Genomic DNA, 16653 nt, shown 5'->3' on the forward strand with positions numbered 1-16653 from the left:
AAAAAAAGATATGAATAATACTTCAATGCCAGTGACTAACGATTTCTAAATAAAAAGCACTTCGTTGTGTGTGGAAATAAAATTCAACAATACAGCAATCATTTAAAACCATGCTTTTGTGATATAAAGAAAACATTATTGTGAATTTTTTCTTCAATTAGATGTTTGTTCTTTTGGGAAACCATTCAGTAATTCAGGATTCTCTCAGCCCAATTCTACCAATTCTGATTGAAATGATTTTTTAAGCATATCAAAAATCAGCACAATTGTATGCTGAAGTAATATATGTTGAAAGTCTCCAATCTGAAGTCAAATTTATTTTACTCTCTCATGTTGGAAAAGTATACTTTACAAATTTAAACCTGTGTAAATGAAAATATAATTAACATAATAGGACTTCTTAAGCTCACCAACAAACAAAAGTTAATGAAAGTTTCCTTTCAGAAAGTTGACTCTAAAAACAACGGTTAAAAAAACTTTTAAGTTGTTGGTATTCCTTTTATAAGTATATAAAAAATGTTTTCCACATTTAAGTTAATAGGATTCTCACTTAACTGCGGTTTAGAAATTACATGCTTTAAATACAAAATATAGCTCTTCCGTACTGATCTGAATACCACAGACACAGTTCTAGAAGCAGTTCTATAAAACAGCACACTTGGTAGATATCTAGCCATTTCTCCTCTGGAATCTTTTAAGTCAGTGATTGGTACAAAACTGCAGGACAGTCTCAGATCCCAACTTTCCTCCCAGAAAATGCAAACACACAAAAGAAAGGAATAAAAGGTCATTTACGAAACAGGAAAAAGTGTGTACCGTGTTTTCCTTTTGTAGGATGTAGTAAAATGAAGTGATTTTTATGTATTTAGTTTTGAAATCAAGAAGGATTCAAGAGTTTTTATTTTATCTCCTTTCAAACATTACTCCTACTATTTCTTCTTCTTTCTTCACAAATCTTTGAAGGTTACTAACCAGGTCTCATAGCATTTTAAATACCTTTCATAGAAGTCACTAGAATTTTAGTAAAGGTCCGTCTACAAAGGTAACATTTTCTCTCTGAGAGAGAATCAGAGCACTTCAAGCTTTAAAACTGTAGCAGATAATTTTTAGACATTTTATAATCAATGAAAATCTCCTACTATTTTTAACAGACAACATATTTAGCATTCAATTTAGTAAAAAATAAAACTTGCATTTTGAAAAACATCATGTTTTTCTATTTTATAACGACATTATTTCTAATAAAACTCGTTTACTGTAAAACTGACTAAATCACAGCAAATAAAACTAATTTTAACCTACAAACCTTTAACACTTCTAAGTCAAGGACATTTATTTTACTTTAGCATGACTTTCAAGCACCCTGGTTTAATTTCAGAGAACCTGCAGAAATGAGAAGAGAATTATTTTGAAGATAAAATTTCACAGTGGTATAGAAATACATCCTATAATCAATTCCAAGGACCAATGCTAAATATACCATCAAAGTACTCTCCTTTATTAAGTCAATAAAAAGTCAGTATTCAGGACCAGTATTTATGCTTATGTTCCTTTCAATCCATTGTAAAAATAAATACAATCCTAAAGCTAAGGTTTACTCCTAAATTAGCAATTATCATAATTTGATATTTTCTAAAACTGTCAAGCCTGAATTTGGCCTTCATGAAAAAGAACATGCTGTATAAGATGATGTCTACATTACATTATTTTTGTGCATTAAGTCAGTGCCAAGGAGATTATCTCCAATATAATAGGTAACTGATTCATCAGGCCATGAAATTATTTCAGTTTCCTCAGTGTGAAATTTATTTAAGGAAAACACTTGTCTCAAAAATAGATAACTACTCCTGACGTGATATGGTTTTGATCTAACTACTCCTTTGCTCTTACTGCTCCTTTGGTCTAACTACTAACAGAAACGTCATGTTTTTAGGCTCAGAATTAATGCTACCAGTTTAGCAACACTTTAATGCATAGCATAAACAAAACATAGTACACTAATGAAGCTAGAACTAGGGGAAAACAGTAAGGATAAACCTCAGAGAATATATTTAGCAGCAGATATTTATTCTTGGACATTTCTTGTAATTTTCTATTACTGAATCTATTATTTTCATCAACTAATGAAAAGCACATTTCATAATTGTCGGCTGAGATCATTAATGACATTTAACTTATATTTAGGACAATGCATAAATTTATATTGTCTGGAGCATTCCTGCGAAAGTTTAACCACAACCAAATTGTAACTATATTTCAGCAGAAGCCCCCTGTTCCTTACAAACCCACAAATACAATTTTTTCTTTCAAAGAAATAAACCTTAAATTATGATATGGATAATTTGATTATGCTGGATAATACATTGTCAAAGAAACCCAAATATATTTTACTTTCTTTAAGGATTTTAAATTTATGATAGAAATTTGTCAGATGATATGTCAACAGCAAACACCTCCTCCCCATCATTTCTGGTTTAATGGAAATCATAAATCCAGCAAAGACTATTACACTATAATTTAAGCATGGATTTCTAAAATCAGATAGTTAACTTTAGTTAACTATTTTAACATTTCACTATAAGCATATTTCAGTGTTCACTAGCTACATATGGGTAACTGACATTATCAATAACAGAAATCTATACTCACCTGAAGCTATGGCTTGTGAGGTATTTAATGACGGCTGGTTTGATGCGAGCAACTCCTCCCTGGCTGTGGTTTCCTCTTCCCGTAATCACAGAAAGATAGGGCTTACCTCCACTCTGCTTACATTCTGTACAACAGAAGTTGGACCAGTTAAAATTCATTTTACATTCTCAACAGAAAACAGACCTTAACTACTCAAACACATATAAACATTTCACAGAGATCTAGAGATTTAATGCTTCAAAGAAACCCAAATTATTATTTCAAAATGTGTATTTTACCTATGGTGTAAGTAAGGAAAATTCATAGCAACTCATCTCCCTAAAGACTACAGTGGGACTTCTTCCCCTGTAGGGTAGGGAAATTTTTAGTTCTCTCTGAAGTAACGATAATGACTAATAATACTAGTGACACCTAAGAATTATTATATGCTTTACTGATGTATATTTATTAATTATCTTCAACACAATCCTAATAATTAAATATTCTAAACCCATAATAATACTTTGAATTAACCATAACTCATTCTCATTATTCCTTCACAACTACTCCCCTCATTGCTAGGTCATTTATTTAAGCCATCTCACCTTTTAATAGTTTACTTACTGTTCTGAAAAGGTTCTCTAGTTAATTCACAAGCCTCAAACAAAGGATATTTGTAGAAGGAATTAATGTATCTGTCTAGGCACTCAAATTTTAGGCTCTTTCCACTGTTCCTCACCTTAACAAAACTATTCAAACCATATCTCAGATTTCTTACCATTTAAACTATTAGTCAATATTTACTTCAAAAACATAAGGGCTCTAAAATATATAGATAACTGCCATTATGTCTTACAAAATTTTTAATGATTCTTTAATATCAGTTTTCAAAAATGGCTAAATATTTCCACCAACAGTCTCAGAAAATGTCTTTACAGTGGTTTGTATGAATCAGGATTAAAACTGGTTCACACATTTTGACTCATGCAAATACACACTGCTTTTGGCCAATCATTTAAGTAACTTTTAATCTGAAGGCTCACTCCCCCCATCTTTCTCTTTACAATTTGTTTGGAAACATTATTTACACTAAATTTGCAGTCTGAATTCTGCTTGTATTGTATCTTCATGGTGCCATTCAACATGTTCCTCTGTTCCCTGTAAGTCTCTATCGAAGTATAGTTAGAACTAAAGGCCTGATATATCTGCTTCTAGTTTCTTTGGAGGCAAAAAGACTTCACAGGTGGTGGTGGTGTATATTTCAGTTAGAAGGTATAAGGTTCGGCTAACTGTTTTAATATTATTTTTTACTTCCAATTTTGGCAATCCTTTCATCTTATACCTAAAGAGCAAGGCAGGGTAGAACCACAAATTTTTCCCATACACATTTCTAGTCAACAATACTACCATCTGGTGGGGATTTACAGTAACTACAAGCTACCATAGGTGACTGCGTACAAATGGGCTTGTCTTCCAGAGTTTGTTCTTGGTTCTGACCACTGATCACTTTACACAGTTGTTTCAACTCCTTTTTTCCTGTAATTATTTTTAACTGAGATGACAGTCATATAACTAGGTTCATGATTTTAAAATGGACAATTCAGTGGTTTTTAGTATATTACAATAACATTGTGCAATCATCACCACTACCTAATTCCAGAATAGTCCATCATCTCAAAAAGAAATTCTAGCAGTCATTCCTCTTCCTGCTTCCCAGCCTCAGCAATCACCACTGCACTTTCTGTTGCACTGGATTTATCTATCCTGGACATTTTGTACAAAGAGAAATTATACAACATGTGACCTTTGTATCAACCTTCTTACATATAGCATAAAGTTCACAAGGTAGACCCATGCAGTAGCATTTGTCAGTAATTTCATCTTTTTTATTTTATTTTATTTTTTATTTTTTTAAAGATTTATTTACTTGTGCATACAGAACTGGGGTACAGGCCAGAGGCTCAGGGGCGGTGAGAGGCTTCACCATAGACAGGAGTGGGGAGCAGAACAGGCAGATCGACGAAGTACACTGCTGAGGGGAGCAGCGGGCGGGTCAGGAGAGGTCTGCCACGCCATGTGGTCACCTCCGGGGCAGGCGGGGATCGAACTCATGTGGAAGTGGCTTTAGATTCTCAGCACTCAGTGCTGTGCTTTAACCCGCTGCGCCACTAGGGAGGGCCCAATTTCGTTTATTTTAATTGCTGAATAGTATTTCATTGGATGGACAGACCACATTCCATCTGTTCAATCATCAGTTGATGGACATTTTGGTTGTTTCCACTTTTTTTATGAATTATGCTTTGAATTCTCTTGTGTACATATCCAGAAGCGGAACTGTGAGTCACAGGATATCTATCCTTAACCTGACTACTTAACATTTACACCAGCAACATATGAAAGTTCCGATTATCTACATCTTTAACAACACTTACTATTTTTCATTTTAATATACTTTTAAAATTATCAATTACCCCTTAATTCAGTCTTTCATTCAAGGTTTATTGACTACTAAATGAAAGACAATATATAAACTGATTAATCATCATTGACTTAATTCTTGGCCAGAGAGACACATATTTAACAGTAAGTTTACACAATAAGCTTTTTACAGAGATGATAATATAGAAAAAGGCTAAGAGGGCTACTTACAGGAAGCTTGTCTTAGTCTGGAAGTCAACATACAGAAAGAGAAGTCCAAAACACAAGATGAGAATTGAGTATTTATGTAACTATTTTATCTATTCTCCTAGATCAGGGACTTTGTCTTTAACTCTTTGATGCCCAGAATACAGAAGCGAATCCAATTTTCATTGAGTAAATTATTAATTTATAGAAGGCATATTCTCTTATAATGCTCCCATGTTTTCCTTTTCTACATACTAAGCAATAAATTTTAGATACTCTTAAATTATTTTTTAATCTGTATTATGTTTTATAGATTTTTTCCCCCAAAATTCCACTTTAAAAAACAACTGGGGAAGCAGGATCCTCTGTATCAAAGAATGTCTGCTAATAACATACAAGGAAACAAATGTTAAGCCAACAAGATACTTTAATGTATGTGAAGTACACATAAATGGAAGATTTCTCCCCAGAATTTGAGAGGCATACCAATAGTCAACGACATATTTTCTGTTGACAGTTTGTCACCATTACAGTCCTACCTTCAGTTTTCTGCTGTAAAACTGTCATCAAATGTTCGATAGCCTCATCTACATGCAACCCATGGAGGTCTAAAACATTCTGTGGCAGCAGGGAGGCATTGACTTTCTCAAAGATCTCCACAGCAGCAAGGTGATTGGCTTCTTTCATCTTCTGTTCATGGAGACTACCCTGGAATTATAAACACACCACCAGTAAATGCTTTTGATATTTGTTACTCAGTCGATGAGGAACAAAAAATGCCTCATTTCTGATGGAGTCATCTTTGGTAGAGCCGAGAGAGAGAGAACATTTAATCTAAAATTTTAATATAATATGCAATGGGTTAACAGGCAAGAATGAATCAAAATTTAGTTGAATTTCAGTAAATCAATAATAAAATTCTTAAACTACTAATCACATTTCTAAAATATCTTCTAGACTGAAAATCATTAGGCAAACTTAAATACCTCCTGTTTCAGAAAGGAACACGTTAGTTTACCCTTTTGGTAATTCTGGGTCTCGTCTCTTTCAATGCTTTGCAGTCATTTCTCATGGTTTGCAACTAGCGTGCATGATAAGGTTATACCATTTTGATACCTCTCCTTGGCCTATCATGAAAAATAAGCCATATGGAACCACAAAAATTAAAAAGTGTATCAGGCATGTTTCTTGTAATACCATGCCAAATGAGCCAATAGAAATTTTACTTCCCTGAAATATAGTAACATAATTTTCTTTTTCAAACTATAAAAGTGAGGGGTCCTCCCTGGTGACCTAAAGGTTAAGGCTCAGTCAGATCTACCACCATGAGAGGCTCCCATGGCAAAGTGGCCTGAGTTCAATCCCCAGATAGGGAGCTAACTCACATGGCACAGCAGACCTCTCCTGTGTTGCCTGGTGCTGCCCTCAGCAGTGTACTTCTAGTAGCTCTGCCTGTTCTGCTCTCAACTTTGTCTCTGGTGAATGCTCTCACCCCACCTCCGTCACCTCTATCCTACACCTCAATTCTTCTATGCAAAAATAAATAAAATAAAAATCTTAAAATAAAAGAATAATTCTTTCAAAATAACAAAACTATAAAAATGACTGATATGTTTCTAAAATTTCAAACAAGGCCCCTATAAGGTCTATATTAACATCCTGCTGTTTTTTGTACAGAAAACCTCTAAGTAAATCTAACCAAAAGGAAAACATGGATTGGCAGAACTCATGGACTGCAATTCATGGCAGGAACCACAGAAATGGAGTATTTTAAAGGGAGATGAAATTCTCAGAACCATATATTTCTTATGAAAATTAGGACACCTTATTTATATCACCTATTTCATCTATACATTCCCCTCCCCAAAAAAGAACACAAGTATGAATTATTTCAAGATTGGTCACAGATCGTAAATGACAAAAAAAAAATTATCATCATCAGTTTTCTACTTTACCTGCTGCGCATAAAATGTAGCGACATTTTTTTTCCCCATCCGATAAGCTTCTTTTGCCTTGCTGTAGCATTCCATCCTCTTCTGCTGGTGCAGGAAAGCCTCTGCCCTATAGTCATCATACTCTGGGTACTCAAAATCCTGGAAAGATGGCTCATTTAGTATATCCTCAGTCTCTTTGGATTTCTTTGTCTGTAAGATATTAATTACACAATAGATAACATACGAAGAAAGTCAAAATCACAGGTTTACCTTCCAAAAATACAGATGAAAACTAAGTTATACTATTTTTCATTTTCCTTCTCACAAAACAGATGCTCCCCAATGTCTACCTAGTAAGCCAGGCACTTAGTAACAGTCAGTAACTTCTTTATGGCATAAACGATTTCCCTTCTTTAACTAGTCTTATCTTAAATGTTAAAAAGTTATCTAAAATTCTCAAAATATATTCCAGTCACAAAATCATGCCAAAAGAGAAAATACAAAACTCATTTATGCAACATTTTCCAAGTTTTAGTTTGTAAACCTATTGGGTGGGCCCAGTTATTGAAGGAAATAATATTTCCATTTAAAAAGGCAATCTATATTGTTTTTAAAACAGAAAAGGCATGTGGAATGACTACATCTGGTAGTTAGTAAACATCATAAATATTCATAGAAGTGTTTTTCAATCGGCCAACTACCAACTAGCCAGAGGGTAGTGTAGAGTATTAAACAATTTCAATGAACATTATGAAAAATCATCCATCAGGTAACTGCTATCCAAAATAAACCTTCAAGAAGTAAAAGTAGGCCCTCTCTACTTTAACCCTGCAGCAGGTTAAAGCACAGCACTAAGAAGCTAAAGCCACTTCACCATGAGTTTGATTCCCTGCCCTGGAAGTGACCCACATGGCTCAGCAGAACTCTCCTGACCCGCCCACTGCTCCCCTCAGCAGTGTACTTTGTCGATCTGCCTATTCTGCTCCCCACTCTGTCTCTGGTGAATCCTCTTCACCCTCCACATCTCTGGCCTGTACCCCAGTTCTGTACGAATAAATAAATAAATCTTTTTAAAAAAAAATTGTCAAAGACTATAATTATAATGCATTCCATGATACAACCTTTAATACTGATTTAATTTTTTATGTAAAAGCATTTGTATAAATTACACTACAATTACATGTATGCGTTATATACTATATATTACAATTGAATAAAAGTACGTTTTTAAAAATTTCCTACTTATGAATGGAATTCACAAGCCAATACAGGTTGGAAAAAACTAGACTAACAGTAGTTGGGGGTAAAATTTCTTGCCTAAAACTCTAGAATTTTAAAATGAAAGAATCAAGGTATCACTATACTACTAACTTATCAGCAAAGTAAAAAATCTGTAAATGAGAGAATAGTTGATTTATTTTTGCAGCAAACACCTAGCTTGTTTTATGAATGAACACAAGGCAGTCAACCTTACATTTAAGAATATTCATAGAACTTATATCCTGTGTCATTTTCTTTGTTATGTAATCACAAGCTTGTTTCATACTAGTGTTTAAATAGTCTATGAGTGTATGAATTATATTCCTGATAAAATCAAGACTTTGGGTGAAAGGGAGAATAAAGTTACTTTCTACGACTTCTGAAAAACCCATAGTGCCTAACACTGGAATATAAATATTCTATAGCATTAAACTTTCTGTTTGTATTCATACTAAGACATGCAAATTAAGTCCGGTTGTATGAAGAGAAACCCTCCATTTCTTTCCTTTAAGAAGGAGGGTAGGTGAGAGTATATAATGAGAGATGCTTTCTCAATTGTCCATTCTCTTTTAAAGTAAGATCATTTTTATATCCATCTCACAGTGATGGGGTTTATTACAACTTCATTTACAAGGGCAAAGTGAAACAGTGACTTCCTAAGAATTCACCTAATTAGTGCCACTTATTCTCTATAATACCAAAAATTTCCCTATGGCAAAAAGACTTTTAAATTTATTAAATGTCAAAATAGACTTTTAAATTTATTAAATGTCAAGGAGTTTCCTGGTAGTAGCAATAAAACATAGTCTGAAGTGTTTACTCCTTGAAAACAAATGAGTGTTTCTAGTACCAAGATACATCCCTTTAATATCTATGGGACCTTACGGTTTCAGAATATCAAAGACAGACAATATTCTGCTCACCGATTTTAAAAAGACTTTTGTTAGTGCTCTGACACATTTGTGTGAAAGCCCAAGAAAAATCTCCAGTATAACTTGAAGTTATTATTTTGGACAATGCCTCAAAATTTCCTTTTCTGACTGCAACATTTTCCAATCATCTCCAACTGTGAGCAAGCACACTTTTCCCTCATCACTTCCTCTGTCACCATAATGACCCACAATGCTCTGCTGTCACCAGGACAGAGAAGTAGTCTTCACTTCCGGTTTCATCTTGAAGATTTCATCATCATCTTGTACACTCTTTGCATCTTAAAATATACTGTACCTACCATCCATGAAGAACACAGATACCAGTGGCATCGCTTGAGCCCTGCCCCATGTAGAGTACAGAAGTCACATGAATACCAGAATTACCTAAGTTCTATCTATCCACTAAGTGATAGTAAAATAAAGAAAAAAAGAAAGACACAGTTATTCATGAGTGTTTTTATTAATAAGAATAGTAAGATGATAAGGGTCTGTTTAAAAAGCCTACAGCTAATGTACAATTAACATACAAACCAATTATATTTCTATGTATTTGCAATGTACAGTCCAAAAATAAAGAAAATAAGTCCATTTATAATAGCATCAGAAAGAACAAATATTTAGAAATCAAAGGTATAAAAGTGTAATAACATTACACTGCACTCTTGAATTACAAAGACCTAAATAAATTGAAAAATACCCCGTTCACAGATTTATATTTTTAAGATAATAACAATCCTCAAATTATCTACAAATTCAACACAATCCCCATGAAAATTCCAGTTGCTATCTTTGCAGAATTGACAAACCAATCCAGAAACTCACAAGGAAATGCAAGGGGCAACGATCTTGAAAAAGAACATAACTGAAAACACACTTCTTGATTTCAAAACTAAACTGCAAGTTACAGTAATTAAGACAATGTGTATCTGTACAATGACAGACATACTAGTCTGACAGTAAACTTACAATCACTTCATTTTCAACAAGGAAGCTAAGAAAATACCATGAAGGAACAGTCTTTGCAGACAGTGGTACTGCGCCAAGTGCTGTGCAGGTTCCGAACCTGGACCCCTTCTTACCCCATCACACACCACACACAAAACTAATTCAAAATGGGTCAAAGATCTAAACATAAGCACTAAAACTGCAAAACTCTTAGAAGAAAACATAGGTACAAATCTTTATGACCTTGAAGAAGGCAAACATTTCTTAGCTAGGAGAAACTGCAAACCATCAAACTTCAAAACTTTGTGTTCCTAAGGACACCATCAAAAATAGGAAAAGAAAATCTTTAGAACATTTGCAATGTATCATATCTGATAAGGCACTTAGGGGTGTCTTCCATCTATAAAATACTTGGAAAAATATAAGGATGAAAAAAATTTAATAAGCAAAAGTTATAAATACATATTTTTCAAAAAAATATACAAAAAGTCAACCAGCATATAAAAAGCTCCTTAACATCATCAGTCATCAGGGAACTGCTAATCAAATCACAGTGAGATAACACTTCTACATTAATCATGTCTTTTATATCCTGTGTTCTGAGGCTTTCTTTGGCATCTGGGGCTTGTTGGCCCCTATAGAGTTCCATCAGCCCCATTCTTCCCCCATCCCTCCACCCTATGGGTTAACTAATTACTAAAGAAAGTAGACAATCCATCTGCTAATATAACTTACATATGCAAACCAGCCAATCTAGAGTCCATACCCCCAACCTGTATACCAGTTCTTGATACATAAATAAGTAAATAAATCTTTTTAAAGGAAGAAATTAGGCAGTTTTTCAAATGGTTAAATATTTCTTCCTACAGATTTATATTCTAAGATCCATCATATTAACAACCCACCACTATACAATTAAGCCGGTATACAATTAAACTTTTATGAAGTTTTCAGACCAACATCTAAATACCCTCATCACCCAGGACCGGTACCAGAAAACTAGTCCTGATGCACCCCGAGCATGTTGATATTATTCAAACAAGTCAATGCTAAACCAGCTTCCCTGTATTGCACGATCCTCTCATAGCTATCATGTTAAAAGCTCTTGCCCATGTTTGTGCTTTACTCTTGCTTCCTGATCAACACTGGTGCTGCCTGATGTGGTAAGGTGGTAGGTGATACTTCTAGTTTCTAGGTTACTGTTAAACTTTCTTTTAACATCCCCAGGTCTGTAGATCTTAATACTATACCTGATTAAAACAAGTCCCAAATACCCTTAAAACAACTTTATACCCACCAGAATTGCTACAATCAAAAATCAAATAATTGAAAGAGAGAGAGGATGTGAACAAACAACTCTCATACATTGGGGGGAAAGGTAGGCAGGGACCTTCCTGGTGGCACAAGGGGTTAAAATGCAGCACTATGAAGCCATACAAAGCCACTGCAGCTCCACTTTGATCCCTGGTCAGGGAGGTGACCCACATGGAGCAGCAGACCTCTCCTGCCTCGCCCACTGCTCCCTGTTCTGTTCCCTACATTGTCTCTGATGAATTCTCTCACCTCCCACATCACCGGCCTATAACCCCAGGTCTTGATACATAAATAAATCTTTTTAAAGAAAGAAAGGCAGTTTTTCAAATGGTTACATATTTCTTCCTACAGATTTATATCCTAAGATCTATCATATTAACAACCCACCACTACACAATGAATGACACTGTAGGGAAAATACATTATTTTGACTAAACAAATACTCTAAATCAAATACATTATTGGTGGTTAAATTTCCATACTAGTTAAACTGGTGAGAAAAAAAATCATTAAATTACTCAACAAACCAATTTTATTTTCATATGCAATTATTAATCATTATAATAAAAATAGGTAACTCCATACCTTTCTCTCCTTAGATTTCTGTGCCATATGAGAAGTAGTATTCTCATTTTGATGAACAAACTCTTGTGCTACAACTGTTTTTACAGGATCTCCTTCAAGAACACAGTTTAGAAACTGCACTGTTTGTTCTAATGAATAGCTGTAGAGGATTTAAGTACAAATGTAATAAGCGATGTGGAAACCTTAACATATACATTCCTTGAAACATTTTATAATATAAAAAATTACCTCACTTTTAAGTATAGACAGAAAACCAAATGTTCATTGTGTATCCCAAAGATTTTAGAATGACCAGAAGGAAACTTCAAGAAACAGGCTCTCAGAAACTCATTCTCAACAATAAATACCAAAAGATAACACTGATAATTCATCTGCTGATCTTTTATTCCAGTAAAGATTCTCTTTCTTTCATCTTATCACCTATACTTAAGTCCCTTGATAGATTCACAAATGGTTTCAGTTTCCTTCAAACAGCATATAATAGATCTTTAAACTGACACTTTATTGTGTCAAATACCACTTTTTACCAATACCACAGAGCTATTATAAAAGAAATTCTAAGGCGGGAAACAGGAAGGAAAACACCACCCTACTTCTCACCATTACATTATTCAGGCATGCTTTCCTGATAGTAATGATGAGGTGCTGGGTTCCAGAAGTAGGGCTCCTTTGGTTACCTCTTTACCTCTTCAGCAAAGTTCCCCTTTCAATAGCACACAAGTTTACCCAGAGGAAAATACTCGGTTATAGCCCAGAAAGACAAGTTTGTTAGAGCAAAGGGAGGGAGATGATGATTATGCAGACACAAGCCGACAGAAAGTTGCCTGGGCTGGGCAGGTTTATTCTGATATGATCTTTCTATGGGAAGGGGTTCTTCCTTTGTGAAACTGTTATCCAATGTCAGATTAATTAATTCTAGGTGTGACTAGGTTGATTTGGAAAGACAGAGGATTCTCTATACTACTCAGTCTACATATAACCCATCTGTGCTCCATGCCATATGTTGGAACACAAGTCAATCATCAATAGAACTATGAAGATTGATATACTAAGTACTTGGAGATCATAATGTTACAATAGAAATCAACTACTGAAAAAGCTGGAAAAAATCTTAAATATGTGGAGTCTAAATAATAGGCTGCTTAATAGCAGAAATCATAAAATACCTCAAGACTACTGAAAATAAAAATATAAGCTATCAGAACTTATGGACTCCACAAAACGGTCTTACGAGGGAAGGTAAGTGCAATGCAGGCCCATATATATGAAAAATCTCTAATAAACAACTTAATATTACCAAAAACAATTTGAAAAGGAGAACAATTTGACCCAAGATTAGAAGGAGGAAATTAAAAGAACAGAAATTAATGAACCAAATCAAAAAGACTATACAAAACATCAGTAAAACTCAGAATCTGTTCTTAATTTAAAAAGATAAAATCAATAAGCCTCTATCTAAGTGGGCTAACAAAGGTGAACTCATGAACAAATGGAATTAGAAGTGGAAGAAAAATACAAAGATTGTAAGATATTATTATTCAAAAAATACAATAACATTTAAGAAATGGCCAAATTTCTACAATATAGTTTACTAAGACTGAACTAGAAAAAAAAAGTTGAATAAGCAATCACAATCATAGAAATTGAAACGGTAATCAAATATCTCCCCCAAGCAAAAGCCCAGTGTCAGATGGCTTTATAAGTAAATGGTACAAAGCTTTATAGACCTTACACCCATCTCATTCAAATTCTTTCTAAAACTCCAAGAGGGAATGCTTCCTCAAACACTTTTTAATGCCAGTATTACCCTGGTACTAGAGCCATGCACATCACCAAAGAAACAGGAAAAACAAATGTAGTATATATTAATAAGGATTACCAAGCATAATATATAAAGAGTTGTCACAAATTCAGAAATAAAAACAACCAAAGGGGAAAGAGAGGAAAAAATAAACAACAGGAAAAAAATAATAAAGAAAGAAAAAGTTCAACCTTACTATGAATCAGGAAGATAAAAACATTTTAATTTTTGATTTTTTAAATAGTTTAAAAAATATTTTTCCTGTCAGAATGTCAAAATTTTTTAAGCTTTTTTTAAACCAAGGGTGAGTTACACTTTCCATACTTCGGAACACCAGTAGCAAAAGAAATTTAGCAGTGGCTATAAAATCTTTAAATGAACACACTGAGCCAGCAACTTCACTTTAGACACCAACCTACAGTAGCATTCACTAATGCACACAAAGATTCAAGCTCACGGACGCTTGAAACAACATGGTTGGATATGTTTCTTGCAGTCAAAAAGTCAGTAAGAGCATGTTTAAATAAATTACAGTGTGTTCATTCCACAGCTACTGGCGTGCAACATTCTTACGGTAGCAGTTGCAGCTTTCCTCTGTGGCAAAGAAACTTACAGTATTAAGCAGCTTTTTCTTAGCAAACAGAAAATGGCCATATCTGTGACAAATAAGATGTATTATATAGTTTTGTTTGGCTAAAGAGATGGTCCATTTCAAAACAAATTATAATTTGTTTTGTACTGGCCTACGATAGAAAATAAAATTGAGTATTTAAAATAAATGAACAAGTAAATAACAGTACTTTAACAACCACTTTAAGAATACTATTGAACACTATAGACTTTAAAAAAGAAATGAGCAGATACTATACTATACTATAAAGTAGTACATAAAACACAATTTTTTGGTGACGTATTTCACCAAAACAAATAGCATACACATATGCATACACACATTAGCATAAATATGAGCAAAACCTGAAGGTGACTAGGAATCAACTATCAGAATATTGCTCGCTCTCGACATTCTCTCTATGTATATATTAAATTGGGATGGTTTAGACATATATTATTTCTGACATCAAAAAATAAAATTAGGAACTTAAAACATACAATATGTGATTTCAGTAACAAAAGAGTAGAAATTACAATCATTCCACCACTTACTTGTGGTCCTTGAAAATGTCCGCTAGAAAATTTTGGTTAATGGCCGGAAATATCTTAAAGAGCTCCTTCTCTTTTAGCTTAGTGGCACAATCTTTTTCGAACGTAAGTGGTTCCCTTTTCTAAAACAAGACAAAACAAAATCATCCTTAAGATGAAATTTATAATACAAATTATGGTGATCCAAAGCACAGTTATTTAGTTGCAAAAAATTTATCATTTAAAAGCAATCAGACTTTCTTCACTGATTAAAGGTTGAAATTAGTAAAGTAGTGTTCTTTATTTATTTATTTATTCTTTATTTATTTCACTATTTATTTCTCATTTTTGGAAAAGAACTTGAAGCTGCTCATAAATATGCACACACATACACATGCATACATATACATTTAAATATATACACACATACTCTCATATAAACAATCCCAACACAATCACATATTAAAAAAATAGATACATATGTGTATATTATATATATATGTATATAAACAATCTTATTATATATAAGTATATATATAATGTGAATAAAGAGAATATAAATAAGTGAAGTTAAGAGGGTAGAGAAAATAAAGGCAGGAATATAGAAGAAAGCTAGCAAGTAAAATTAGTATATAAATTCATGTCACAAAATCCTGCACAAGTGCTGAAGGTGGGCCACAGACTCAGCTCTAAGCTTCTCAGTGGCCAAAGCTAAAAACAAAGATTCTCAGTGTCCATAAAATAAAACAAGCCACTTGCTCAGAAGTACAGCTTTTCTTATAGTGAGACCTGAGGGAAATTTCTCCCACGGGTCCTCATAAAAGGGACATGAGTTAAAGAGAAAAGGCAGAATATTTAAATTCTTAAGTTATCTAAAGCTTTTTTTAATATACTTTGTTTCAAAGATAGGCATTTCTATCTTTGAATAATGAATATGGAAATACCTTTATATGATAGATTTCTATCATATAGTTGAAAAAATTAGGGCCCTCCCTGGTGGTGCAAGGGGTTAAAGCACAGCACTATGAAGCTATTGTAGCCACTGCAGCCCAGTTGATCCCCAGCCCCAGAGGTAAACCACATGGTGCTCCAGACCTCTCCCAACCCTCCTGCTGTTCCCTTCATTGTACTTCTTTGATCTGTCTGTTCTGCTCCCCACTCCATCTTTGGTGAATCCTCTCACCCCCTGCACCTCTGGACTGTACCCCAGTTCTGTATGCATAAATAAATAAATCTTTTTTAAAAATTAGAGGTAAATGTTAAATGTTTAGAAATATGCAGCTCAATCAGTTATAAAATCAAATCTAAAACAACAGAGATTTACCGTAGGTTACCTTATTGTTGGAAAATCTGAACTTGCTTCCCAAAAGAAATTCTTCCTTTTAAACTATATTTTAAACCTTTTTCAATTCTATCATTAACTTCAATCAGGTCAAATACAGAGTTCAGGCTAGAAAGTATAGATTAAATGAAAATTACAAAGTAATGC

At 33.8% G+C, this 16653-nt stretch overlaps 1 protein-coding gene across 1 annotated transcript in view; it reads right to left on the reverse strand.

Annotated features, from left to right (window-relative positions):
- Positions 1-1144: 1144 nt before the first annotated feature.
- N4BP2 (NEDD4 binding protein 2) overlaps positions 1145-16653 on the reverse strand; it is a 40893-nt gene continuing 25384 nt past the window's right edge. Inside the window, exons 11-16 of the mRNA XM_004681336.2 lie at positions 15189-15307; positions 12224-12362; positions 7209-7397; positions 5793-5961; positions 2650-2773; positions 1145-1383 (exon numbers count right to left, since the gene is read on the reverse strand). Of these exons, the coding sequence (XP_004681393.1) occupies positions 1338-1383; positions 2650-2773; positions 5793-5961; positions 7209-7397; positions 12224-12362; positions 15189-15307 (786 nt within the window). The 3' untranslated portion in view covers positions 1145-1337. The remainder of the gene's footprint in view (positions 1384-2649; positions 2774-5792; positions 5962-7208; positions 7398-12223; positions 12363-15188; positions 15308-16653) is intronic.

This window comes from Condylura cristata, unplaced genomic scaffold (assembly GCF_000260355.1).
Source record: "Condylura cristata isolate star-nosed mole 26May11 unplaced genomic scaffold, ConCri1.0 scaffold00012, whole genome shotgun sequence".
NCBI lineage: Eukaryota > Metazoa > Chordata > Mammalia > Eulipotyphla > Talpidae > Condylura > Condylura cristata.